Here is a 25,611-nt window from a genome sequence, read left to right as displayed (position 1 = left end):
GTTGAAAAGATATACAAAGGTAGTCATACTTATTTGAATTCTGGTATATTCATTACGATGGTGGCTTCAGCATAACTCCGGTAGTCCTATATACCCCACCTAAACACCATATCGTAGCCAACAAACGCCATAATATGCAACAATATAAAAAAAGAGAGTGGTATAGAGCAACCCAAGACCCAAACATGACACACCGACATACACCCTACACATAGACAAAGAAGAATTGATAAGAAGATTTAGTACTTCCGGCCCCTCCTGCGTGGTAGACCAGACTCCATACCCGCCGTCGAAGTAGGCCCTGTAGCCTGTACGATGACTTTTGGTGTGGGTATACCCTTCCGCTGCGCATTCTCCTTGCCTTCGCCAGGTGCAGATGAAGCAGCAGCTTGTGGGAGGACGACCTTCTTGGGTGCAGCGAGACGGCTCTTGCGCTGCGGCGTTAGCGCCACACCGACGGGAGTCACGTCGAGGGAGGGGAGTTTGGTATCTGCGGAGCTTAAGGAGAGACCGCTGTCGATGGAAGTGGAAGCGACGGGCATTTTCTTGACTTTGCCAGCTTTAGGCTTGGGTAGCTGTTGTGATGATGGTGCGGCGGTGGAGTCCTTTTCTTCCTGGACGGTCTCAGGGAGGAGTGATGCAGGTGCTAGTAGACCTTTCCCGGGAGTCCCGTTCGTTGAACCTAGTCCCCTCACTCTTCGTATCTTGGGTGTGGAATCCTTGCTCGTCTTTGGCCTCTTCTTCTTTGGCTCAGGTGTAGCGTCTCCCATACCTAGCTCGTCTGGTGTAGCTAATGATTCCGCTTCAGCGAGCGCGTTGGCGACGGTGTCTGGGTTTTCCTGGTAGTACGCTAGCTGTTCGTCCCACCGTACGTTCTTGCCGACGACGAGCTCCTTTGTCGAATCGTCGATAGGTGGGAGACTGGATGCCTCCATCATGAGCTTCATCAGGCGGAGAGTGACTCCAAAAGCACCTTGCTTGTTCTTGCGTGTGTTTGTACGGGTCAGGTCTGCCAGAACCTTTGCGTCGTCTTTCTTGAGAACTACAACCTCGTTGCCGTCGGCCCGACGGATGGCGATCTTGGGTGCTGGTGCTGGGCCTGTTGAGGCTGGAGCAGGTAAACGTGATTTCTTTGTTCGTGATGATCGTCGTGATGAGCGTGCGCTCTTCTCTTCTGCGTCCTCCTCATGTTCTACTGGAGCTGGTGTAGGTGATGGTAGAGGCTCTGTTGGCATGCTCAGCGCAGGGGTTAGTGATAGATCAAGCGTCAACTCGTTGTCGTGCTTGGAAGGCGAATTAGGATCCTTCTCTTCGAGAGCCTTGCGGGGAGATGCTAAAGCATGGCGAACGACGTCTGAGTCTCGTCGGTTCTGTAGCGACTCTCTTCGGTGGGTAATGATGGCAGCCTTTTCAGCTTTGCTTGCAGCAGCGCGATTGAGGAAATCCTTTAACACAGCTGTATCGTCATCGAATGCGACGGTCATTGTGACATCGTCAGGCCCAGACTCGGGACGAGGTGGCGGTGGAGGCGAATGAAGTTTCCGTGGCTTAGAATCCAATGATTGAGGTTGAGCAGGTGCAAAAGATAGAGTGAGTCCATCAGTGATATCTCGTATGGCGTTGGTGTTGGGCGCATCTGTCATTTCCATGTCTTCTTTTGGTTCCTCTGTAGGTTTAGCGCTGTGCTCTTCCTCCGGTTCCTGTGCTTTTGGTGCTGTAACTGGCTCATCCTTTTGCAGCGCTGCCTGGTAATCACGCATGATGTCTAGCTGCAAGGTAGCCTCTGTGAATTCCCCCTCGGGATCTTTGTCTTCAGAGTCGCTCGGCGTGTCTTGTTCACTGCAATTGTCGTCTCCAGCCATGACTTCTGCTTCAGTGCGTACTTCGATATCAGACAACCCAGCGTCCTCATCCTCGTCCATGCCTTCGTCAGCGGTTGTCGAGGCCTGGGTATGTTCTAATGGTAGCACCGGGTATTCAATCTGAGCGAGGGCATCGGTTCCCTCGAACTTGGTCGGGGACTGTTCCTGCTCTGCCTCGCTCCTTGCGACATCGGCCGTGGCTTCCGACTGTATCGGAGTGTTCTGAGTTTCCACAGCCGTCGATAAGTCATCTTGCGCAATGGCTTCCTCTGCGGCATCTTTGCATTTCTGTGGTGTGGCCGCTTGAGAGTCGACTGGAGAATCATCACTGAGAGGTAGTTTGGGATAGTCGACCTTTTCCGGAGACGCCGCCGAGGGGATTGAAATATACTTGGTAGGGGACCGGAAAAGGTTGGCGAGAGTAGCGTCTTCGGTTGGTCTAGAGTCGATGTGCTGCTCCATGGCTTGGTGCCCGCCTAAGCTTTCGTAGTCGGGAATGTTGTCTACGGTCGGCGCATCCATGGTGGAGTCAAGAGTCGCTCGGTTGTCCTCGTTGAGCGAAGGAGGTTGTGTGAGTAGATTTCCTTGTGCGCCGCTTGTCGTGTTTGTTTCGGTAAAGCTTTCACTTTCGAATTCAGTTACGTCACGACTGTCGCCTTCCTCGTCGTCGCCGTTTGCTTCGGTCTCGGCCATGAAAGCGGGGTCGTCAATACGGGCAGCTTTCTTCCCTTCGAGCGCGTTAGTAAGTTCTAAAATGGGATATCATGAATGCCATACTTGGTAGCACGCTCTTCCTGCGGTCCCAGCGCGTCGCCTTGAACGCGCGTTTCTTCCCATTGAGTTTGTTTGCAGTCTTCTCCATGGCCTCTGGACTCATGTGTTGTCGCCTCTTCACGGCCCTTGACCGCGAATTCTGCTCATCATCGTCGCCATCCTCTGCGTCGTCGTCTTCTTGTGCTGTGTTGTGGACATTCGACCTGAGGTTGAATCTCCGCCAAATCTTCTTCTCCTTTCCTTGACCGAGCCTCTTTACTTCTTGCTTGCGCTCCCAGCCGCGGGGTATCTTTGCAACAGGCAAGGCATTTGGGTCGAGGAATGCGGCGTCGGTTGCGTTCCATGTGGTGTCGAATGTTGTCATGGGTGCGGCGCGTTTGCGCGGTGAGGGAACCATGGTGTTTGACGTCGAATAATGCTACGGGTTAGTATGTCGATGACGCGCAAACATAAAGACTGTGTCGTAGGGCTCGTTAGTATCGTCGTGGAAGTGGTGGTATGCGCTGGCCATCCGTCGCTGGGCAGGTGCGATGGTAAACAAAGCTATGCAGGGATCAGGATGGGGCAAGCACGCTAAGGAGATTGCCGCGGCGGTGGGAGAACTTTTGAACATCCGACTCAAGAAGAGGAAGACGACGACAACGCCGCTATCGTAACCACGAGTCCCTACGTAAACCATTACCGACTATCGTTAATTCTGCACCGAATATCTGACGCGCGCGTTTCCCTACACAATGGTCCCGAAGCCTCAGGGTAGCGCCGTTCAGTCGGCCACGCACCGGCCACTCCCACCACTTCCTAAGCTCCGTGTCCGACGACCAAATAAGCCAGAGATGAATCCGTGTCTGGGAGCAATGTCATCAGTTCTGGGTACGTTGGAATTGGGCAATGTGAAAATGGCCATATTGCGACGCATCTTGATCCGACTGCGGGGCCAAGCAATGATTGAAAATGTACGACAGGAACATGCGCTGACATGTCTATAACAGGATGCTGGGCGTCATCAGGTTACAGTGTGCAAGGCTGCGCACTGCTAGAGCAGAAACTGCGCCAATGCATGGATGCGCCTGTATGTTCACTGATATCAACGTGCCTCCGATCTCAGCTAATCCTCGCTTTAGCGAAACCCGAACCAGAAGAAAAACAACATCAACTTCCATCTCTCGCGAATGTACCCCAAGATTGTGGGTCCACACAAGCGGAATTAAGCCCACTACTTCCGTTCTTTTTGTACATTATGTATACCCACGACTGTCAACCATGCCAAACAGCATCATGGAGGAGTTCAAGTCGCTTACGAATCATTGGTTGGCGTTATGGATACGATCGTTGTATATAGGCGGCACTAGGAAGTCGACCATCAACGCATGCGACTGACGATATATCGAGCATTTAGACTTGTCTCCACCACAGCCGTTTTTTATCAGCATTCGTCTTGCCTAACCAAGGGAGGGACAAGGCTAGTGACGAAGTTCAAAGGCCCGCCCTTGGTACACGACCACTTTCTGCTTTGTTTGTCGGGCCTCAGTTTCAGGATCTAAAGATCCTCTCAGAGGTTGCATTCTCTCAAGTTTGCTCTATCTCGTCATCTCAAGGCCATTCAACCACCCATCTTGCGAACCATGACGTGCCGAAAGAGGCAGTGCATGCAGATCCCCACGTTCTACCACGTGTGAAACGTCTTTGTGTGTTTCAAACTTCCTATTGCAGACCCAAAATATTCAGTTCGAGTTCACCGGCCAATTACGAGTGATACTGCTTGTTACAACCACCAAGGGCGTTGCCGCAGACTTCTGTTGCTCATCGTAGATCGTACGTGCTCAACTATATTTACCGCCTGTGGTCTACGCCACATGCAGGCCTAGACCCACACACTCTACATCCCGCCTTCCCCTCTACCAATACCCGACCTCCACCCCCCAACCAGTCTAAACTGGTTACAGATGACGTCCAACCTCTCTGCATCTACAAGTGGTCCGTTACACAGATGTCCATCGAGAGGCGGAACTGCTTATGTGTGATTGGGCTGTGTGGTCAAGAGGATTGTCATGCTTGTCTCGATCCTACCCTAGGCTTACACGCATGACCACCACTACGACCTCGTCTCGATTGGATCGCCAGGTACATGGCCCAATTTCTACTTGCTAGAGAAGCTTGATGTTTTCCTTTGCCGTAGGATTCGTTGTTGGGGCGCTGCTTCCCTTCGATGCACACTCAGCCGCGGAAGATGTTGTGGGCCTTTTATAGTCAGCTGCTTTGCGTAGTGATCTCCATCTTCGCATCTCGCCCTACTCGACGTGTATGACGCGCTTAGACCCTACTGTTTGCCATATCTCGTTCTTCGTCCCTTGGTGGACTGGGCTCATGGCAACATGATGGTGTTTTTACCTCTTATCCTCGCGCTTTTGGCTCCAGATATGACACGCGCAGTAGCTTTCTCGTGGGCAATGCCAGAACAAACACAATCTACATCGAGGATGGAAGGCTGGACCCCCGCACCCACTGCACCACCACAACTCCCCTTTGAATTGTTCAGACGAGAGCAAAGTGGGAGCAAAACATGCGGGTTTGCTTCTGGGACTTCAGGTAACTTTCCACAGGCGCGGTCATGTTTAACGAAAATACTGACTGTCCTAGAAAGTGCAATAACATGCCCAAATCCAACAGAAACATGTGCCACAAACACCTACTTCGGCGTACACGGCTGTTGCGACCCGTCCTCAAATTCCGCCTGCACACTAGCTACCACCTGCATCGCTTCAACCGCCATGTCCGCATCTTGCACAGACGTAGCCTGCTCAACCAACTTCGCAATAGTGAAATGCACTGATACCTCAGCACCCGCATGCTACGAGTGGCGCTTCATCTACGACAGAATGGTCTTTACACAACACGGCTGCGCAGCCACACCCTTCACAAGCACAGCTTTCCACAGCCTGGGCATGGCGCTTTCAAGCAGCAATACAGTAGACGTAACATTCACCGCAACAGCCACTCAAGAGCCCCTCGTCACACCCCCTTCCTCCTCCTCCGCCCCATCACCAAATCCCTCCAAACCCGGCATCGGCATCATAGTAGGCAGTACAATCGGCGCCTGTCTCTTCGCTTCATTCATCGTCATCGTCTTCTTTCTCGTGTGGCGCAGACGCAGGGCCGTGAAGAGAAATGCGGTACAGACGCATTTGTATCAGCAGACGACACAGACGTTGGTTGAGTATAATCCGCTTGGGTTTCCTTCGCCGGTATTCTCGTCGCCTGCGAATCCGTATCGTGATGAATGTAAGGGGTGGCAGCAGCAACAACAGCAGTCGATACAGGGGAATGGGGAGGTACCGCGGTATCCGGGGATGGAGCAGGGGCGGTTGGGCATTGTTGAGGCTGATGGGTTTGAGAGGCCGGTGGAGGCGCCTACGGCTGAGAAATGAGTGTGTTTTCAATATTGGTTTTTTTTGCGCGGGTCTTGAGTTTGGCCTCTGTGGCTGTTTTTCTGTGATACCCTTCGGGGTCTTTTAGCATGGTGTTGGCTGGCTCGGTTTCGCTGGTGGGTGGGTGTTTCTAGTATATCTAGCACAAAGGCAATCCTATCAGGATATCAAGTCAAATTATGTGCCATTTTGAACAAGTTATATTAGACTTGTATGTTGAGATACCACAGATGCTATGTACCCTTTTCCCATGCATTTTGAGAGCAATATGCTCAAGATTCTTACAGCTCCAAGGCTGATTGAATCGAAATCGACTTTATATCACACTCCATCCACATTCCCGTAAAAGCAAATGCCATCTGTACCAAAGCCACAGTTGCAGCCCTGTCACAAAGACATCTACCACGCAGGATGACCACCAAGCGGATCCAACCCATCAACACCCACACCCCCACTATTGGCATCATAAGTGCCCGGCACCAAACTCGCCAACCTACACTCCTCGACCCCATAGTGCAATTCAGGCTTGAACTTACACCCCTTGACAACCTGTCCCTGCAGTCCCATACAACCATCCTTCTGACAAACATGGCCATAGAAGCATTCGTCCTTTCTACACTCGCCCTTCTGCGGACACGGATTACCCTTTACCACGTACTCCAAGACGCGCTTAGTATCCGGGTCGATGGGGCTATGGTCGTAGGGGCAGGGGAACGCGGTACAAATGCCCTGGAGGTGGTATGTGTTGCATGGTTTGGCCTCTTGGAACAGGGTGTTGTACTTCTTCCAGTCTTGCTGGGTGGGCGTGGGGATGTAAGGGTCGAGGCGTTTGTGTGAGCGGTTGATGGGGATGAAGCCGTGGACTACGGTGGTGGGTAGGACGGACGAGATGTTGCTGCGTTTGTTGGGGTTTTGGAAGGCTTGTGATGATGCTGGCGGGGCTTGCGAGGACTGTACGGAGAAGAACTGTGATGATTGGCCGCTGGGTGGGTGGTTACCGTTTACGCCGTTGCTGCTGTCGAAACCTTTGGGAATGTGTTGAAAGTTACATTTGTTGCCGTAGCGACAAACGCCTTTCTGGAAGAAGGTGCAGGGTTGCTTTTCCTTTGAAGCACTCTTTTGGCCGCCTTTTGCGGTTTGGGTGTATGCCGATCGCTCTTCCCATCCGACACGATCCTGTTCTCTAAAGCCATTATTAGTCAGTGGAGGAGATGAGTCGCCCAACGTGGAATCGGTCACGCTAAAGGAGCCATCTCGTCGCCATGATTCCTTACGAGTAGATGCTCCTGGCATTAGTACCAGCTTGGGTGCTGCTGCCTTGTGCTTGGACGCCGCAGGTGCAGCCGCCTTGCTGGGAGGTGCGACAGCAGGAAGTCCAGACCATCTAAAGAGTGTCGGAAACTGAGTGATATTCAAGTTGAATTGCTGAAATTCCGAGTTCCATCCGGCGCCCTGGACGAGTGTAATCTTATCGCGTACTCCACTGTAGGGTATGAGTTGAGATAGGTAAGCCGAGTCATGGCAGCCAGCAAACACTATGTGACTGCAGGCTGCGTCTTCTGAAGCAACCTTGAATTGTTCTGTCGGGAGTTAGTCTTGAATGAATCATACTGTGAAAATCACTTACCTGTAATCTTGAACTTCGTTCCCTCCTCGTCCAAAGCATCAACGTAGTCAAATAAGCTTATCGCGCGGGTAAACCCAGCCGTAAAGGACGAAATTGAACGCTTTTCCAACCCAACCACTTTTGACTTTGCAAGTTGTTTTGACAAGTTTGTTAGGTCAGCGTATATGCGAACAAATACACGTGCTTGGCGGGCATGTGGGACGCTGTGAGCTAGATACTTTTCTACAGCTTCACTGAGCATACGAGCAGCGCGCATACCACCTTCCTCTTTATCGCTGATCAACTCATCGTTGAACTGCAAAATATTAGCATTGTACTATCCAATTAGGTGATATGACTGACAATGTAACCGTTGCCGTCCACAAGCACTAGGACGTAAGGGTTTCGGGGCTCTGCAGCTGCAGATTCCGTAGACGTCGGTACAGCTCCTGGGCTAGTGGTACCTCTGCTGCTACTATTCTCGTAGGCATTTTTCAAGGTTTTGTACTCGTCGAGTAACTGGCCGTACTCCTTGAGGAGGTTCTAAGTGGGGTTAGCTTGATGCGGCGTAGTGAGGACATCTCAATCCAATGCTTACCGTCAAATCAACATGTCTGGTTTGATCGTTGAGCTTAAACTGTTCCAAGCGCGTGTCGAGGGAGTTGATCTTGCTATCAGCTAGCATTTTGGCGGTTGCGCGCCGTTGCAGCTAGTCCTGACGTGTTGTTCTTGGATGCTTCGAACAGTCAGTGGCCAGACTAAATGATAGGACTAGGTAGCAATGGACTTACAGCAAGCGCGAAAGTAACACTAGACCAATCTACACAACTCCCATAGTTGTCGCAGACCTATTGTTGTTGTTTGTTGATGAAGGAATTGTGACCGTTGATTTGCGACATGCGGGTCTGCGACGGGCAAGGGTTCCGCCCGGAGCTGCGCCTGCTCTAGTGCGAGCTTTTAGCGCGTCAGCACCCTCCGCCTCTTTACTGTGGAGGTTGTTGCCTTCTGTGATGTGGTACGCGATAATGCGACTCGAGGATTCTACCGAGTACGGTGTATCAAAATCACCGAATTCCCTTGTCGAGCGGACCGGCTCGCACTTTGGGGTAACACCGCATGTCCGTTAGCAGAAGGCCACATGACAGCGCGTAGTCATAGCCAGGGGTCTTCATCAGACACTGCAAGCATCAAAAATTTGGCCCATGAACACTTGTTTTGAGACTTACCACAACTGACATTCTTTGACAGCAATCTTGTAAGCGATATCTTCGTACTATGATTCGACCTCATTCACCACGTGCCAACTTGACAAAGCAGTTCCGCAAGATTCTGGAGAGTAAAATCGTAGTCTTGAGACTTTGAGAAGAGACACAAGCGCTGGAATTGATAAGAAGTACTTCTAGGAGGCGGCCTCGGACTATATGGGCACTTTGGCACTGTGTAGGAAACATTGAAAGACGTGGACGTCTTCCTGCATGTGCTTCAATCAACTACAATTACGGATGGTCTCATTGCTCCCCACGGCTAAAGTTTCACCAGAAAGAACTCAAAATCTCCAATCTCGTGGACACTTAAGCTTCTGCCCCAAGTCCAGTACATCCTCAAATCCTAGGCCAGACAGCATCCAATCAAGATGACAATTATAAGTAAAGTGGCGAATGGCCTCATCATGGCTCGGTATCGTACCAAAATCGTTTGAAAGCCTGTGTCTGTCGCTGTCTGTCGGAATCTAACAGGACACTAAGGCCATAGTATAATTATAGTTCTACATGCGTGTCATGTTAGCATGCAGCCTCATCAATCGGGCTCTCAGCAGGGAAACAGGGTTCATCATGTCTATCAGCCGAAATGAGAAGGTCAGTCATGAATCGTTAATTTAATAATCCATCACTATCACTACAGAGAATATCTAAAAGTCAAGTCTTGCTTATCTGTGACATCAGCGCCAGGCTCATACACTGTAACAGCGGACTCCTTTTCGAGCTCATCCCTTCTCTTATTCTCACTCCATCCATGGTACCAATAGTACCCCATAAGCACAATGAGAATCGCCCAATCCGCCACCGAGACCACAAGACCGGCCGTATACCTCGGCGCTGTCTCGGTCGTCCACAACTGAGGAAAGCCAATGCATCCGGAACAGTAGCCGATAAAGTACACAGTATTCACAACCGATCGCTTTGTGTTGCCGCGTATGTTGGACGCGTTCAAACTCATGGTGAGGGAAAAGATGCTGGAAATGCAACTTCCGAGCCAGGCGGCAATGATGATAGGCCAGCCGTGGAGAGGCAGTGCCAATAGCATGATGCACCCGGTCAAGGGTATCGCAACGAGTCCGATGATGATGAAAGAACGTTTCTGCGGCCAGATGAGGCACGCGATGATGCCAATCCAGATAGCTACGATCTGGACAGCACCAGATGGAGATCCATGCAACAGTGTTTCACCAGAGGTATAACCTAGTTGTTTGATGATCAAGGACGCAAACTGAAAAACTTGTTAGCGCAGTACCGCGATCCCCAGAAAGAGAAGGGACTTACAGTGAGCACCGGAGCCGGAGCTGTGACAAGGATACCAAACGCAAACGCAGCATATGTTTTGAAATCAAATGCTGCCTCTTTGAGTTGTTCCATGGAAAAAGATGTCTTGTCACCACCGTCGTGGTCCTCACGTAGACGATGCTGTGCAGCTATTCTCTCTTCTGCTGTCAAGAACCATGCCGTATCAGGCCCGTCGGGCATGATGCAGTAGAATGCTACACCGCAGAGCGAGGTGAATATTCCACAGACGAGTAACATGAGTCGCCAGGAAGCAAGTGACGATGTGTTGTGTTGCCCGATGCCGTACATGAGTAAAGAGCCGACGATTTGCGCAAGCGCGTTGTAGGTAATCCAACAACTGTTTTGAATCTTGTCAGTCATGTATGCTTGAACGTTGGTGTCTGATGAATTACCCTATACGCAGCGCATGCTCACTTCTCTTGTACCAGATGCTTGTAATGGTGATGAAAGCTGGACTGACCGCCCCCTCTGCGGCTCCTAGGAAGAAACGCACGGCAAGGAATCCGCTGTATGTCTTTGGAGTGGCAAGACACATGCAGACTGCGCCCCAAATTACACTGTCGAATCAATATTTAGAAATGGGGTTCAGGCTTGCTTGATCCAGCGGGTCACTTACATTGTGATACCCACAAACTTTGACAGTTTAAACCGACTCATCAGGTAAATGAATGGGAACTCAGACACAAGCTGCCCAACGTAGAAGATGGAAGACGTCCATGCGAACTGATTGCCTTTCAAGTCTAGATCGGCAATGAGGCCGTACACCGATGCATAGCTCAGACTCTGTTTATCTAGGTCTGAAAACTGGTTAGAAACGCTGGTGATGCTAACAGAGAGATGTTGCGCTTACATTGGAAGAAGAAAACAAAGCACATCTATTTTGGTCGTTATTGTAAGCCTTGGTTGTTCCAAAATCAGCGCCGTAAGATTTACCATTGGTAAGACAACCATATCAGTCTTCCTGAGAACTCGTTTCTCCAGCGCCAACATGGCAAGATCGTCACTTTCCGAGTTCACTATGCTATTATTCAGGCCACTGGCCATCGCAGTCATCGGCTGTGCCTTTTCGTCGCTGGGATCCAAAGTCACCATAATGGCATTGGGGAGGGAGATAAAGTCGACCTAAAACGCAAGGTAAAAGCCACAACCTGGCAATTCACGAGTTTTTTCTATCCCTTTGGAATTCGACAAATGTATCTAAGATAGTTATACGAATACTGATACGTGAATTTCCACTCCTGTTGCACAATGGCGCATGAAGCCCGGCTTGGGCCTGTGTCCGGGGTGCGGGGAGAGCGCCCCACACGATAAAGCTAGTTCGCTCCTTTTGATAAGAACCGTGGGAAAGGACACTCGGTACGAGACAGGCGGTTGCTTGGTGTAATTGGTGATGTTTCCGACGATAGTACATATACCCGGAGGTTTGCACGTATACCCGATGCTAGCACACATACCCGATGTGAGTGTATGACACGGGCCCACGTATCTGTAGCTTCTCCGCTCAAAAATGGGTCAGTGTGAGCGAACTAAGTATACGGGTTTGGAGAGGGGCTGATAGCAGTGGAGTTGGGATGATCCGTGCGGTGTAGATCCCTTGAACAGCCACTATGGTTGGTAGGTCGTTGATGATTAATCACTTGGTAGTACGACGGCCGAAAGTAAACTCGTTTCCGAGATGATTTCGAATTCTTAGAGTGGATTTTATCAATACCAATTTCAAATCCTCTCACCTCATCACTCGGATCAAGTTGCTAGTTGCAATGGTGTCTGCATCTCTATATCGCGAACAACTTCAGAAGCCATGGAAGCCCTCAGGACAAAAGATCTATGTCTTTACTAATGTCAATCTTGTCGATGTCGAGGCTGGAGTTATCCACGAGAACTCCACTGTCACACTATCTGGTGGGCGGATCGAGGATATCAGGCTTCAATCTCACACCAATGGCGACATCGCCGCTCACACCTCATCCGACGCCGCCACAAGAGTAGATTTCGGGGGCAAGTACCTCTGCCCAGGCCTGTTCGATTGCCATGTACACATCATTGCCGTGCCAGGAGAGAGAGAATGGCAAGATACCAAGAATCTGAACCTAACAGCTTCAGCCTACAGACACGCATATGTCTGTCAGCAAATGCTCGATAGAGGCTTCACCGCAGTGCGAGATTGCGGCGGTGCATCACTAGCCCTCAAACAATCAATCGAAGACAGTTTAATCCAAGGCCCTCGATTATTCATCGCCGGTGCATTCCTGAGTCAAACAGGCGGACACGGAGACACGCGCGGCTCTCACGACCACTCCAACATCGAATGCTGCGGCGGCGGTTCATCAAACTTCCCGTCTTTCATTTGCGACGGCGCACCAGAGTGTCTGCGGGCAGCTCGGGAAAACATTCGAACGGGATCCGACTTTCTTAAGATCATGGGCGGTGGTGGTGTTTGCAGTCCGACAGATCGTATCGACAATGTTCAATTTACGTCGGAGGAAATTCGCGCCATTACTACGGTCGCTAAGAATAGTCAGACATTTGTGACTTCGCATGCGTACACCCCGCAATCGATCCGGCAGGCGATGGAGAATGGGGTGCTGGGTATCGAGCACGGCAACTTGATCGACGAGGAAACCGCTGAATTGATGGCCGAAAAGGGGGCGTATCTCACACCCACTTTGGTCACTTATACTGCGATGGGAGAGGAGAAGTTTGCCGGATACATGCCAGCAGAGTCCATGGAAAAGAACGCACAGGTGTATGCTGCAGGATTACAAGGGTTGAAGATCGCTGCTGACGCTGGAGTAAACATCTGCTACGGCTCTGATCTTCTTGGACATCTTGGTATGAATCAACTTAATGAGTTCACCATTCGGAGTCAGGTACTGCCTCCTCTGGCCATCTTGCAGAGTGCGACTATAACACCTGCGAAGATGATGGGACAGGACAAGTTCCTGGGTCAGATCAAGGAAGGCTTCGCTGCGGATTTGCTTGTTTTGAATGCCAATCCTTTGGAGGATATCACTATCTTGGCACAGCCGGAAAAACACCTTTTGGCTGTTATCAAGGACGGGAGAGTATGTATGAGTAGATGGAGGTCGCTTGATCAAGATGTTCATAAGGTGCGGGCATACATAGAATGAAATCCTTGGTATTATGCGGATAAGTCAGATAGAACTAGTAATCTGTACATTTGACAGCACACTTCATGGGCCCAGTAGCCGAGTATCTCCACTTATCCCTGACCGTAGGTAGTCTGACCACTGTGACTTTCCAGAAGCTGCGTCATATCCAGTACGTCCATCCTGCCATCGTCCCACTCAAAACCTCTAGGAACCGCTCCGTCATCGATGGATCCATTGTACATATCGAAATTCCAGCTCAAATTCCCCTGGTCGAGCGAGCTATCGTTCGGCATGTAGAGCATGTTATCATTGGAGCCAGCTTCGTAGCAAAAAGGGCGCTCACAGCCACGCAATTGAGAGGAACCATGCACAATTTCTTGGGCTGGTTGAGGATGTTGATTTTCAAGCCCGCATACATCACTTCTGGAGGCTTCCTGCTCCGACATCCAGTTCACCCAAGCTTGGTAGGAGTTCGTGATATCAGTCGGTTGCATGTGAACCGCTGTAGAAGAGTCGCTCTCGCTCTTATATATCCTCTTCCGTAAGTCATAAGCGAGCCTTCTGAGCTGCTCAATAGTCTGGAGATCCGAGGAGGCTCCACGACAGCCCCCGCGTGCCATATAGTGCAACATATCGACACCATCGTCAATGATTCTGCTCGTCTCATCTCCTTGTTGTAGAATACTATGGAGTATTAATACGATCAGTGCTGCTGTCGAAGCATGATGATCGGTGAACGAGAAGCGGCAAAGTAAGTTGTGCTTTCTCAAAACGAGAATCAACTCGATAGTCGCCTTAGCAGCGTCGACGCAGACAATAACAAGATCCATTCGGCCATGAGGCTGGTCCGGAGAGGAAGGGGCAGAGCTTAACAAGGCTTGAATGCGTTCGCGCGAAATCTGGAGGAGGGAGGCACGCCCCATAAGAATCCATGCCCAATGATAATGTATATGCAGATGAACTGTCGTGCGAAAATTTCGCTCGCTAGGAAGCAGGTCATTGGGATGGAGATTGGAGAAAAGCTGAGAGCGCCATTGCTTTAGTTGTTGGGATAGGTCCTCAACGCATGGCAGCTTCGACTCGAGAGGACTTGTGTTATCGTCAGTATCAGATCACCGCTGCCAAGGCTTGGTCCTTACATGTTCTGCACAATCTGAGTAATGATCTTTGTCAGTTTGAGATATTCGACTTGATGCTGCACATTTGATTGGTACTCCAGTTCATCCAGCGAAGAGTGGTACTTTGGGAACGGAGCGTCTACAGCATCTTCCGCGATGCTTGAGGGACGTCCTAAGGCGATGCTTGTGCGCCTAATACAGCGTCAGAGGGTAAGGCGAACTGAGGATATGAGGACTAACTAACTTATCTATGGAATAAACACTCCACCACAATCGATTGCGGATCTCTGTAATTCAAGCATCTAACGGAGCGGCTAGGGTCTTTCGGTGCAGCCCACTGGCAATTGACATCCTCATAGCCATTCCAAGGTATAGATAGGCCGTATCAGGCAGATTGTAAGGCAAGTTGTACAGACCTGCCAGTAGGCATACTTGAATTCCCTTCAAGGTACACGTGGCTATGATTCTAGGAATGAGTTTCTGAGCACAGTCGTAGAATCTCTTACCGGGGTCTAAGCCTGGAGGTAAAGAGTCTTGGGGCTTGTCTCTTGATCTCAAATGTGCAAACTGACTACCGAAGGCAAATACAAGTAACGTAAAGCATATGAATGCATCGTCGGCCGCACTTCCAGAAGCATTCCCGGTAAACACGCTATTGAGAGTAGTATGGAACCATTCTTTGTCGCAGTAGAAGAACGTTGCTTCCACATAATAGAAGAACGTAGAAACAAGGAAAGAGGAGATTTCTCGAGGTGGAAACAGTTTTATTGCTTCGATAGACTCTTTGCTTTGGATAGGTGGTAGCTTGGCAATGCGAGGTGTTTCCAAAAAGTTTCGGTCCGCCGGATCCAGGAAGTTCTCTCGAGTGGTGGCGTGCAAAACGTCCTGAACGCATAGAAGAAAGCTTTTATTAGAACGCAGGCCAGTATATTCGGTTCGTCCGAGATCTTCGACAATCAAAAGGGCACCTTCTGACTCTTCGCTAGGGACAGGAGGTTTTTCTGCAGGCGATTGTACTCTGCAGTCTGAAGTTGTGCCCGTTGGGCTCGTTTCAGTGACTTTCTGGACAGCACCTGATGCTGTGAGAGATAGATCGTTCTCGGTGAAATGGCCTAGGACTCTGACTTGAGTTTCCTGCAGCGAAGATGCAGTGTCGGCAGCCCTTTCTCTCTCCACGGACCTGGTAGGGGATTTGCTCGTTTGCTGGCAGTTGGCATTGGCCGTTGAGCTGATGATGGGAGATTGTGAGGTTCGAGACGCCTTCAAATCACAGTCTTCACCCTTTTCCACACATCTCTGGCAAGCACCTGCACGTCGTGTTATGCAGCGGCTCTTACGAGCTCTGCACACTGCGCATCTGCATTGCGTATGAGCATCCCAAGGTTCATAGTGGGAGATGGCCTTATCAGACTCCAGCAAGATAAGCACTCCACTTACGCATGCAACACTCGAACTCGAATTGCATCAGGCACGCGTCGTAGACGCGGATTGTGTGGCATGGCCAGACGCCACTGCGACAGTTCTAGAGCTTAAATATTGCCGGAAGCAAATGTGATTCCGAAGATTCATCAGTTAGGAGGTTCGGGAGGCTCGGCAGGCTAGGGTTTCTCTTCGATCGCAATTTTGTTCGATATAATTATTTGAGGACTTTTGGATAAGCAGGTTCGGTTGAGCAGTGCCTCATTCATACTTATGCACCTGGGCAGGTGCCAGAAGCTAACGCTAGGCTTATCGCCCTCGGTGTGATATGGATTAATTAGACCAACCAAACTAGCGAACGTCGGATTCTGCCCAAGGCGGTGGAAGCGATGCTGGGCAACGGCGAGTATTTGTCCCCGAAATAGTCGTACGTGATCACCGAACATCTCATCAACCGTAATCTGAGATAATCAGCGGCGGAAACGCTATCCGCAAGCATCACATCCAAGATGACATGACCCTTTGAACCTTTGAACTTTATATGAGCTTATCTTTATATCCAAATACATATGTGTTGATACGGCAAAGGTGAGGTTGAATCAAGTAACGGTCGTTGCAACGAGTTGAAGTAGATGGTTATGATTGATTAGAGGAGGTGGGCTGCAGCTCGCGTACGAACTGAATCCCACCCCACGGCACGTGCTCGCCACGTACGTACGGTGGCTCGAAACTAAGAGCAACCAACAATATGTTAAGTACCAAACCGCCCTGCACGATGCCTAGTGCCAGACGAGCCTCCGACGTCTTGACAAGATAAAATGACGCATGCCAATGATCAGCACTGGTGAGAATTGTGGGTATATGAAACGCCTCTTGAAAGAAACCTCATGCAAAAATGCCCTTGAAACCAATGCTCAATATTCCTTAAAGCCGATGACAAATGCCGCGAACTTGTTCCGCCTGATTTCAAAATCCACCTAATTACCCCCCAAGAAACCTCGCAAAGCAGACCCCACGTGTTGGTCATCGTAACCTTGACCATGCATCTGCTGCGCCATCTGTTGTACCATTTGATTGTTGTTTACAAACGTGCGCTGACCCTGAGTACCAGAACTACCTGGTTGTGCGTTCGCAGGGCCATGGTGTGCAGATGGGACGCCGTAGTTAGGCAGACCGTTTGAGCAGGTGCCACCAGGCTGAGGGCCTGCAAAGATACCATTCATAGGACCGGGCGGCGGCCGCACATATGCATTCTTAGGTGGGCGGCCGACTCCAGAGTATGGAGGAGCCGGAAGAGGCTGACCCTTGGCCAGTGCCGCCTTCTCCCTATCCTTCTTTTTCTGCTGCACCAGTGTACCCTTAACGCCACGCAAGTACTTCATCGCGGCGTCAACGAGTTCCTTCTTCTCTGGTGAGTTTTTGAGAGCTTCCAGCATTTCGCGGACTTGCGTCTCGGACTTGATGTGTGGGCATGTACGGCTGTGACCATAGTGCGCTAGACCACACAGGCCGCAGTGCTCCACTCCCGCAGCTTTCAGCTCACAAGCACCTTGAGGATGGTCCTTGTGACAGGCTGGGCAGATGTGATTGCTATGAGCGCGATATGCCGGCTCAAGAGGATTGCGGATGGGTATATGGGCGCGTTCGAAAGGTTTCACTGTCGTTCCATTAGCTTTTACTGCTTTTGCCGCGGGCACTTGGTTAGACGAAATCCATTCGACAGAACCGGATGAGGCATCACGAGAGGCTCGAGTATGTGTAGTAGCTGGAGCAGTGATCTCTTCGACGCTGCTAAGCTGTTGCGACGGACCTGAGGTACTCTTGAAGCCACCCCTCGGCGGAACGACGAATGATTTCACAGGCCTGTGTTTGGTGGCTGGCGAGTCCATGGAGAAAGTGACTGCATGAAATTTTGACATTTGAAATGGAGGAATTTGGGACGCACCTGCGCCATTTTGCTTGTACAGCGAGGAATTGGCGTTGTTGGTCGTACTACGACGACGTTCGTGTCCGAGCTCTTTGGCTGCGTCGATGTCGTCAAAAACTTGCTCAGGCTCACTCTCATCTTCGGAATCGGCTTGGAAGTCGGTGTCACTCTCGGAACTTGCCCTGACCTTACGCTTCTTGTTCTTTTTGCCTGGCGAGGGTGGTGCTGTAAGAGTATCTTCGAAATGGTCGTCGTCGCCGACGGTAGATGCGGTCTCTGCGTCTTTCTTCTCTGTAGCGTAGTCAACAGCCTGTGTATGTTAGTAACTGCTTCTATCGTTAGTAGGTCTACTTACTGCTTTAGCCCGTCGCCCCCTACCCATGGCCTCTGCTCGCGCAAGTGCCTCAGCCGCAGCAGCAGCTTGTCGTTCCTTCAAGATCTTATCCCAAACACCTGGGTCTGGAGCAATTTCTTCATCTACAGTGTCGAAGTCATCTTGCAGAGTACCCTTCTCGTTCACCCAGATACGAGCGAAGCCAAACTGTGACTCTGCTGAGTCGTCGTCGCCCGTTTTGGTGTTCTCAATCTGGCTACGATCAAGCAGCTTGTCGATGGAAGCGTCGTCGTATCGAATATCGTGGTCTGCGTCGTCGTCCTTGAAGAGCTCTGCTGCACCATACTTGAGTATAGACTCTACATCCTCATCTTCTGGGTCTTCCCTATCCAAGTCCTGGACGACCACTTTGTCAAGAGCCATCTTCTTCTTGCCCATCTGCATGATTTTCTCCTCCACAGATGCTCGTGTCGCTAACTGAAGACAGAGCACCTTGTTCTTTTGGCCGATACGATGGGCTCTAGCAATTGCTTGAAGATCTTGATGTGGGTTCCAGTCCGGATCCAGAATAATGACTGTGTCCGCAGTTGCGAGATTGATTCCAACTCCACCCGCACGAGTGGAGAGAAGAAAGGCGAAAAGAGGAGAATCTGGTGCGTTAAATTGGTCGATCCGCTTTTGCTTTTCGAGAGAGCCCATAGTGCCGTCTAGGCGCTGGTAGGGGAGTTGCATGCCATCCAGGAAGTCTTCAATGATGTTGAGCATGTCAAGAAACTGACTGAAAATAAGCACACGATGGCCGCGTTCATGGAGCTTTGGGAGTAGCATTTCCAAAAGACTGAGCTTAGCGGAAGCTTCGACTAAGTTGCGATGAGAGACGGCAGCAACATCACTCCGTTCTTCGATCTCGCGACTGTAGACAAATGGATGGCAGAGACATTTGCGCAATTGCATCAAAATGTTGCTCAAGTTGGCGCGCTCCTGCTGTTTCAGCTGCTTATCCGAGGTAAAGAGGGCCTTTAGAAGTTCTGGACTCTTGGACAAGATCGACTTGTAGACTTGCTTCTGTAAGTGACTCATGGAGATAGGGAGAATGATTTGACCAAGTGGGGGTAGGAAGGTTAGGACTTTAGCCTTGGTTCGCCGGAGGATGAAAGGTCGAATCTGATTGTGTAGTTCTCTAATGTTCTCGGCAGTCATCTCCGCGTACTGCTCTTCAAGCTCAGCGGCGTTGATGGTGTCGTCCAGAAAGTGCAGCAGATTGAACAACTCCCTGGCATTGTTCTGCAGGGGGGTGCCGGTCAATAGCAACCGAAAAGGTGCGCGCACTGCCGTGAGGGCGGTATACAGCTGGCTTTTGTCGTTCTTCAGCCGCTGACCTTCGTCCACTACAAGACCTGCCCAGCTGACACTCTTGAAAAACTTCCTGCAATTATCATCGGCAGCTGCATCATAGGATGTCACCACGACATGACATCGCAAGTCTTTCGTCTTTTCGGGAAACATCTCGTATTGGTAGGCCATTTCTCGAGCTTTCGCCGAGCCAAAGTATGCGACAACACGCAGAGAAGGCGCCCATTGCTTGATCTCGCGCCGCCAGTTGGCACACGTCGAGTTGGGCACTACGATCAAGAAAGGGAAGCAATTGTGCTCTTGAATGAGCGTTGCCATGAAGGCAATGACTTGGATCGTTTTGCCAAGGCCCATCTCGTCAGCGAGAATGGCATTTTTCTGCTCGTACCATTTGTAGTAGAGCCAATTCAGACCCTCCAGCTGGTACTTCATTAGCTCGCCACCAACGAGATTGTCAGGTTGCTTTTCTCTCTCCAGCTTAGCAAATGGCATGCTGCGAGCTTTCTCAAGACGTCCCTTGAGTGGGCCTTGCTTCGGAATCTTTACATAACGGCCAGCGACCCAATCGTTGTATGCAGTGACGAAGTCCAGCCACCTTTCTCCGTCTTCCGGAGTGGGAACACTCTCCCAAACAGTGTCTTCGTACCCAAGACCCTTGTATTTGATGAGTGCTTTATCGACCTCCTTAATGCGAGCTTTGTCGATCTCCTCGCTTCGCACCTCAACGTAGCTCGTGTACTTGATGTCAAGGACAATATCAATGCGAAGATATTCTTCTGGAATGGCGTCTTCGGTTCGCATTTTTGGCCCATCTTCACGTTTGAAGAAAGCCTTCCGTTGAACTGAGGCTGTCACACCCCAAGTCCAGGCACCCGAGTGCCATGCTGCGCGGAAGTAAGATTCGTTCTCCCACTTGATCAAGTACTGCTTGTCGTCTTCGCAGACTAACTCGCATGGAGTACCCGGCCGGTACGTTTCAACATCCGATGGGCGCCAAGCGATGATACCACCGACCTTCTTATTAGACGTCTCGTCACACTCTTTGCAGAGCCACTTGCCAGAGTACTCGCGAAATCGATCGTCCGCCATCTCATCGTCATCTCGATTGATATCCATGGCGTACTGCGACAGGGGTGGCAAATGGTGATAATGCCATGCCCTGGAGCATTTGGTGCAACGAAACAGAACGTTGGAAGGATTATTGACCAACTCAGACGGGACATCAACGACAGGATCGTGTCCGTCATTTTCTTCTCGCTCTTTCATCTCTTGCTGTGTAGTCTTCCGACGTCTGAACGGTCGGCACGACGCGCCTGATACAAAGCAGTCTTGACACCTCGACAAGTCTGGGGCAGTCGCGTCTTTCTTCTTATAGAACCCGATACACCGCTTGCATTGCAGTACAAAGTTCTCGTCGCCGACTTTGATCACCAGATGATCGCGGTTCGATCGATTGCCGAGACAGTTTTTGTGGTATGCAAGAGAGCAGCCTTGACAATAGACCAAAGGCGCAACGTTGGGACCATCGAAGCATACTTCGCAGCCCTCAGCGTGACGTGCGCGGAAAGGGTCGCTTCGCGGGAGTTTGGGAAAGACCTCACGCACGACCGAGACCTTTTGTGCAGCAACCTTGGGTGTAGAGTCTGATCGATAGATGTCGTTCATGTCCGCCTCTTGCATGTTGTTTGTAGCACGTATCGCGCGGTCAGATTGACGTGTCCCAGCTCGGGGTACCTTTTCAGGCTTTGCGGTGCGCGTCGTTCGCCGTTTGCGCTTTCGACCAGGCATAATGTCTGAATGCAGTATGTCTGAAGCGCTGGACTGATCTGTATCTTCATCTTCCTCGTCCTCGTCCTGCTCGTCATCGTAGCTTTGCGTTGGCATCGGCTGTCTTGTCGAGCGACGTGTAGGTTCTTGTGCGCCTTTGCGTTTCCGACGCCGACGGCTGCCGCCCTGATCTTCGGAGTCTTCATCGCCCGTATACAACGCTACACGGTCACTGTTCTGTGAGCGGGCCATTGACGGCCGTCCTCGGCGACGCTTCATAGTGCGCTGAGGACCAGGGCGACGTCGTTGTGAGTCCGATTCGAGCTCATCTTGATCCTTGTCTTCACTTGAAGAGATGGGGATGGTGGATGTGTCCACGAAACCATTATTCTTGGCTTTCGAGGCTCTATTGCGGAGTTTCATATCGTTGTCGTCGTTGCTAGGGGTGTCGTTCGGGTCGTCGTCCGGCTGATAAACTTGTAGTGCTTCTGGGCCACCAGGGAGTTCAAGGAGTTCTTCGAAGTCAACCTTTGCAGAATTAGTAGGTTATCAACGAGAACGTGTTGCGCAGAATAGGGACCAGGCAAAAGGAGCCTCTTATATAGACGAGCTTACCCATTTGCGCTCGCCACCTTTACCGCAGAGTGAAGGGCGTCCCTGGGCTGCAGAATTTCGCCACTCACCTGCTTGATGCGCCCGCCAAACAACCTGACTTGGTACAGCAGTTCATGACCCGCGAACTCCCGAAGGATAGTCTCCACCTCGTCGACGGGCTCATAGTACTTGTATTCTGAAGTATTGATCTTTTTCGGTGAAACTCGCACATACAAGGCCCTTTTTTTCTGAGGCAGCGTATTGATAGACATGGCATTGTCGTCACCATCTGAGCTGATGGCGGTGAAACGAGCACGTGGTGAGAATGACGACTCCTTTGAAAGCGCTCTAGCCGTACCCCTCTTTTTAAACGCAGTCATTAATGCCGCGCCATCTTCGTCATTGCTCATATTGCTAGCAAGTGTCGGGAGCGTCTACGGTTGACGTGTATCTGAACCGCTGGGCGAGGTCAAACGACTAGTTGATGTTATTGCATCGGGCAGTCGCGACTCGGTGATACCCGCGTTGAGAAGATTCGGCCTGTACTACGGATGACAATTACAGTATATTGACAGGTTACAAGTGTAAATTTTGGTCGGAGATGTCAGTGGGGTAACGTGGGAGGTGCACTTGGGTGAATGATGAGATGAGCACATGTACATGGGCAATGCGGAGTTGGGCCGACGCGTGATTTCGCGTCGTGCGCTAGTTAGTTAACACGTCTAGCGCGAACGTCTGGCTGGGCAGAGCGTAATTTTTTTGTGACGCCTCGCAAACGCAACTTTGAAACTGGTGTCGGATTCGTAAGCGTTGCGACTACAATTTGTCCTATCTACACTATTATGGTGTATTTCTGCCTCGGTGGTAATACTTTGCGTCATGTTCAGCAATCCATCCTCCCACGCACATTTTGCCGCTACAAATCAATCACGGCCGCTATCGAGAGGAGCAGGCATGACGGACGAGACCGACCTTTTAGACCCCGCACACAAACAGCCAACTACGACAATCGAGAAAGCCCCTTGAAGACACGCCGCGAAGCACGATTCGAACGGTTTGGTCCACCCCCGCGATGACCCATTTCCAAAACCAAACAACCAGCGGTCGTCAAGAAACAAGGAGGAGCGTCCACCAAATGATAATAACGATGCATTGAGTAGCTTTGTAGAAGAGCGGCCACAAGGGGGAAGGGCCCGTCTATCGAGGGCTGGAAACAGTCGGCCTAGCAGGTTTGATGAAGATCGTCCGTCGAGGAAACCGTATGGTGAATCCAGCAAATTTGGAAGGGGGCGGCCAAGCGGAAAATGGCAAGATCGTCCGGCAAGGGCTGGGAGTGATTTATCTAACAGGCATGGAGAAGATCGCCCGAGGGGGGAATTGGAAAGAGCGTTCGCAAAGCGACAGGGAAGACCGACCGGCAAGGGTTAGGGATGGTGGGTCTAATAGGTTTGGGAGAGACGGTCCACAGAGGAATTGGGAAGAGCGTTCGCCAAGTAACAGAGAAGGCCGCCCGGCATGGGCCAAGAGTGATGGATTTGACAGATCTCGGGGAGAGGGTTTCCAAAAGACCAGCAACGATAGATCCGGCAGATTAGGAGTAGAGAAGCCACAGCGAATTTCGGAAGAGCAAGCGCAAGAAACGTCGGTAAAGCAGCCGGTTAAGGAAGATACACGCCCAGAATTTGTGCAACATCTCGAGAATCTCAGATCGCCGTCGGCTAGGACCAAGCATAACAAACTCAACAAGCATGGACTGCTATACGTAGTCAAGCCCGATTCCGGTGAGGGAGACTCAACACGGTTTGATAAACCCAAGTCGGTACGAGGACCTGAGTCACTCCCGTATACCACGGCCGCATCCGAGTTCATCTATGGAACCCGCAGCGTATTAGCTGCTATCAAAGCAAATCGGCGCAAGTTCTATAAACTCTACATACATGCACGGGGCATGGAAAACAGTCAAGCTATCAAGTCAACCATCCGGTCTCTCAAGCTTTTCCACATCACTACGGAAGTTGGGGATGAATACATGCGAGCCATGGATAAGGCAAGCAACGGCCGACCACACAATGGTCTGATACTGGAAGCCTCGCCTCCCCCGGTCCTCCCCATTACTCAGCTAACGGCGGCATCTATTGAAGACGGAGCGTTTAACTTGTCACTCGACAGGCAGAGCGCAGAAGATGAGGCTATCAACGGCACGCAGGAGCTTTACGAGTACAAGTCAGACGGATGGAGGTATCCGCTGATTCTTTACATCGATGGAGTTGTAAGTTGAAGGCTTGCTGTATCTAGACATCCAACTAACCATACCAGGTTGACGAAGGAAACCTTGGCGCCATTGCACGTTCAGCCTATGTCCTGGGCGTCGATGCCATCGTTACTCCCACACACCACACAGCGGAATGGAGTCCAATCGCGATCAAAGCCTCGTCAGGCGCCGCCGAAGCAATGCCCCTCTTCAGGGTCAAAGAGCCAGAGCAATTTTTCCAAAGCAGCTCGCAAGTTGGATGGCGTATATATGCCAGTGATGCCGTACCGTTATCGACGCAAGACGGTCAACATGTCGTCTACTCCTTGTCTCAGAGATACAGCCCACTTCCGGCTGACCATAGCCCTTTGGCAGAGCACCCAACAATCCTCATGATGGGGTCCGAGCATTCTGGGGTGAAGAAGCATTTAGCGAAGATGGCGCACTACAAAGTGGGCATCCCTCATGGTCGAAGTGTCGATGAAGTGGGTGTGGACAGCTTCAATGTTAGCGTAGCGGCAGGCATTCTCTGCTACCAGATGATGCAGAGACCCCAATCAGCGGCAGAGCGCGATCCCGAGAATGTCATGTTCTAGCAGCAGTCTCGCGCACCTTTCAAGGGAAATAGTTTGTATACTCTAGGTGTACCCCGCAGTCACACTATTCGAAGCGGGTGGGATATGGAGTGTGGGTCGAGGCGCAGCTGTAGAAGCCTTGTTGGACGTGCGTCGTTATCAATCTCTCTCCCCTCCATGCACGCACCAATGAAGCACTGACGGTTCGCTTACAGCCGACCGATATCGATGACGGCGCAAGTGCAATGCGGAGTGCATGCGCTGCGACAAGTGCCTTGCCGGTTACCGCAGTCAGCGCCTCTTATCGCATGATGGAGAGAACATGGCGATATTCGCGCGCTGTAAAACAAAGCGAACACATGAAGCTTACAAGTCATCCTATGTTACGACGGTTTGATTGCAAAACAGACATGTGGGAAAATGGCTGCCCCACGTGTTCGCACATGTTGGGAAGCTGACGCCGATCGGTGGTGTGGCTGTTGTGCGTGACCATGTCCTTATCTTTGGCAAAAATACCGCGCACCTGTGATATGCAAAACATGCAGAGTCTAAGTTAGAGAAGACAACAAACTGAGGCTGGTAGAAGCAGATAATTGATAGTCCCAAGAGGGGGCGGAGTCATGACGATGCCGAATCGGCGATCGGAGCAGGGCGCAAAGCACGACATGGCATTTAAGACGGCTATTTCGAATTGCGATGATGCCCTGTGCCCCCGCGCATATCAGACCACACGATGCACCTCGGCGCAAGCAGAAGTTGGAATAAGCAAAGAGGCAGCGGTAAAGGGCTGTGCCAGGGTGAGTAAGACGCGTTAGGCGCTATCAGTGTATAGTGCAGCGTCTTTTGTAGCGGTGAAAGCCCCGAAAGAAGGTCGAGGGAGGGCTGGAGTGCTAGAAGGAGACATCGGCTAGACTTGTCGGCGTGGGGAAGGT

The 25,611-nt window shown here is 51.0% G+C and overlaps 10 protein-coding genes across 10 annotated transcripts; 4 read left to right on the top strand and 6 right to left on the bottom strand.

Moving 5' to 3' along the window:
* Positions 1–239: 239 nt before the first annotated feature.
* PtrM4_020220 (uncharacterized protein) lies at positions 240–3,033 on the bottom strand (the record flags this gene model as incomplete). Its single annotated transcript, XM_001931878.1, has 2 exons — positions 240–2,590; positions 2,640–3,033. 2 exons carry the CDS (start codon positions 3,031–3,033, stop codon positions 240–242), a joined length of 2,745 nt encoding a protein of 914 aa, XP_001931913.1.
* Positions 3,034–3,370: 337 nt separating this feature from the next.
* PtrM4_020210 (mitochondrial 37S ribosomal protein mS37) lies at positions 3,371–3,844 on the top strand (the record flags this gene model as incomplete). The annotated part of the gene is made up of 3 exons (XM_001931877.2): positions 3,371–3,506; positions 3,626–3,705; positions 3,758–3,844. 3 exons carry the CDS (start codon positions 3,371–3,373, stop codon positions 3,842–3,844), a joined length of 303 nt encoding a protein of 100 aa, XP_001931912.2.
* A 1,560-nt stretch (positions 3,845–5,404) lies between these two features.
* Positions 5,405–6,061, top strand: PtrM4_020200 (DUF1421 domain containing protein; the record flags this gene model as incomplete). Its single annotated transcript, XM_001931876.1, has 1 exon — positions 5,405–6,061. One exon carries the CDS (start codon positions 5,405–5,407, stop codon positions 6,059–6,061), a length of 657 nt encoding a protein of 218 aa, XP_001931911.1.
* Positions 6,062–6,460: 399 nt separating this feature from the next.
* On the bottom strand, positions 6,461–8,352 carry PtrM4_020190 (Herpes-BLLF1 multi-domain protein; the record flags this gene model as incomplete). The annotated part of the gene is made up of 4 exons (XM_066103389.1): positions 6,461–7,641; positions 7,689–7,983; positions 8,031–8,210; positions 8,266–8,352. The coding sequence occupies 4 exons, from the start codon at positions 8,350–8,352 to the stop codon at positions 6,461–6,463; spliced, it is 1,743 nt and encodes a 580-aa protein (XP_065965591.1).
* A 1,211-nt stretch (positions 8,353–9,563) lies between these two features.
* PtrM4_020180 (UhpC, Sugar phosphate permease) lies at positions 9,564–11,320 on the bottom strand (the record flags this gene model as incomplete). Its single annotated transcript, XM_001931874.1, has 6 exons — positions 9,564–10,154; positions 10,208–10,565; positions 10,621–10,785; positions 10,845–11,025; positions 11,079–11,103; positions 11,162–11,320. The coding sequence occupies 6 exons, from the start codon at positions 11,318–11,320 to the stop codon at positions 9,564–9,566; spliced, it is 1,479 nt and encodes a 492-aa protein (XP_001931909.1).
* Positions 11,321–11,988: 668 nt separating this feature from the next.
* Positions 11,989–13,359, top strand: PtrM4_020170 (amidohydrolase; the record flags this gene model as incomplete). The annotated part of the gene is made up of 1 exon (XM_001931873.1): positions 11,989–13,359. The coding sequence occupies one exon, from the start codon at positions 11,989–11,991 to the stop codon at positions 13,357–13,359; it is 1,371 nt and encodes a 456-aa protein (XP_001931908.1).
* Positions 13,360–13,451: 92 nt separating this feature from the next.
* On the bottom strand, positions 13,452–13,643 carry PtrM4_020160 (uncharacterized protein; the record flags this gene model as incomplete). Its single annotated transcript, XM_001931872.2, has 1 exon — positions 13,452–13,643. The coding sequence occupies one exon, from the start codon at positions 13,641–13,643 to the stop codon at positions 13,452–13,454; it is 192 nt and encodes a 63-aa protein (XP_001931907.2).
* Positions 13,644–16,855: 3,212 nt separating this feature from the next.
* On the bottom strand, positions 16,856–21,280 carry PtrM4_020150 (HepA, Superfamily II DNA-RNA helicase, SNF2 family; the record flags this gene model as incomplete). The annotated part of the gene is made up of 2 exons (XM_001931871.2): positions 16,856–18,115; positions 18,161–21,280. The coding sequence occupies 2 exons, from the start codon at positions 21,278–21,280 to the stop codon at positions 16,856–16,858; spliced, it is 4,380 nt and encodes a 1,459-aa protein (XP_001931906.2).
* A 590-nt stretch (positions 21,281–21,870) lies between these two features.
* PtrM4_020140 (uncharacterized protein) lies at positions 21,871–22,263 on the bottom strand (the record flags this gene model as incomplete). The annotated part of the gene is made up of 1 exon (XM_066103388.1): positions 21,871–22,263. The coding sequence occupies one exon, from the start codon at positions 22,261–22,263 to the stop codon at positions 21,871–21,873; it is 393 nt and encodes a 130-aa protein (XP_065965590.1).
* Positions 22,264–23,087: 824 nt separating this feature from the next.
* PtrM4_020130 (SpoU, rRNA methylase) lies at positions 23,088–24,700 on the top strand (the record flags this gene model as incomplete). The annotated part of the gene is made up of 2 exons (XM_001931870.2): positions 23,088–24,122; positions 24,170–24,700. 2 exons carry the CDS (start codon positions 23,088–23,090, stop codon positions 24,698–24,700), a joined length of 1,566 nt encoding a protein of 521 aa, XP_001931905.2.
* Positions 24,701–25,611: the final 911 nt, after the last annotated feature.

Source organism: Pyrenophora tritici-repentis, chromosome 1 (assembly GCF_003171515.1).
Source record: "Pyrenophora tritici-repentis strain M4 chromosome 1, whole genome shotgun sequence".
NCBI classification, from domain to species: domain Eukaryota; kingdom Fungi; phylum Ascomycota; class Dothideomycetes; order Pleosporales; family Pleosporaceae; genus Pyrenophora; species Pyrenophora tritici-repentis.
Note: the sequence above shows the minus strand (reverse complement) of the source record. Positions and strands in the feature narration are given on the sequence as shown.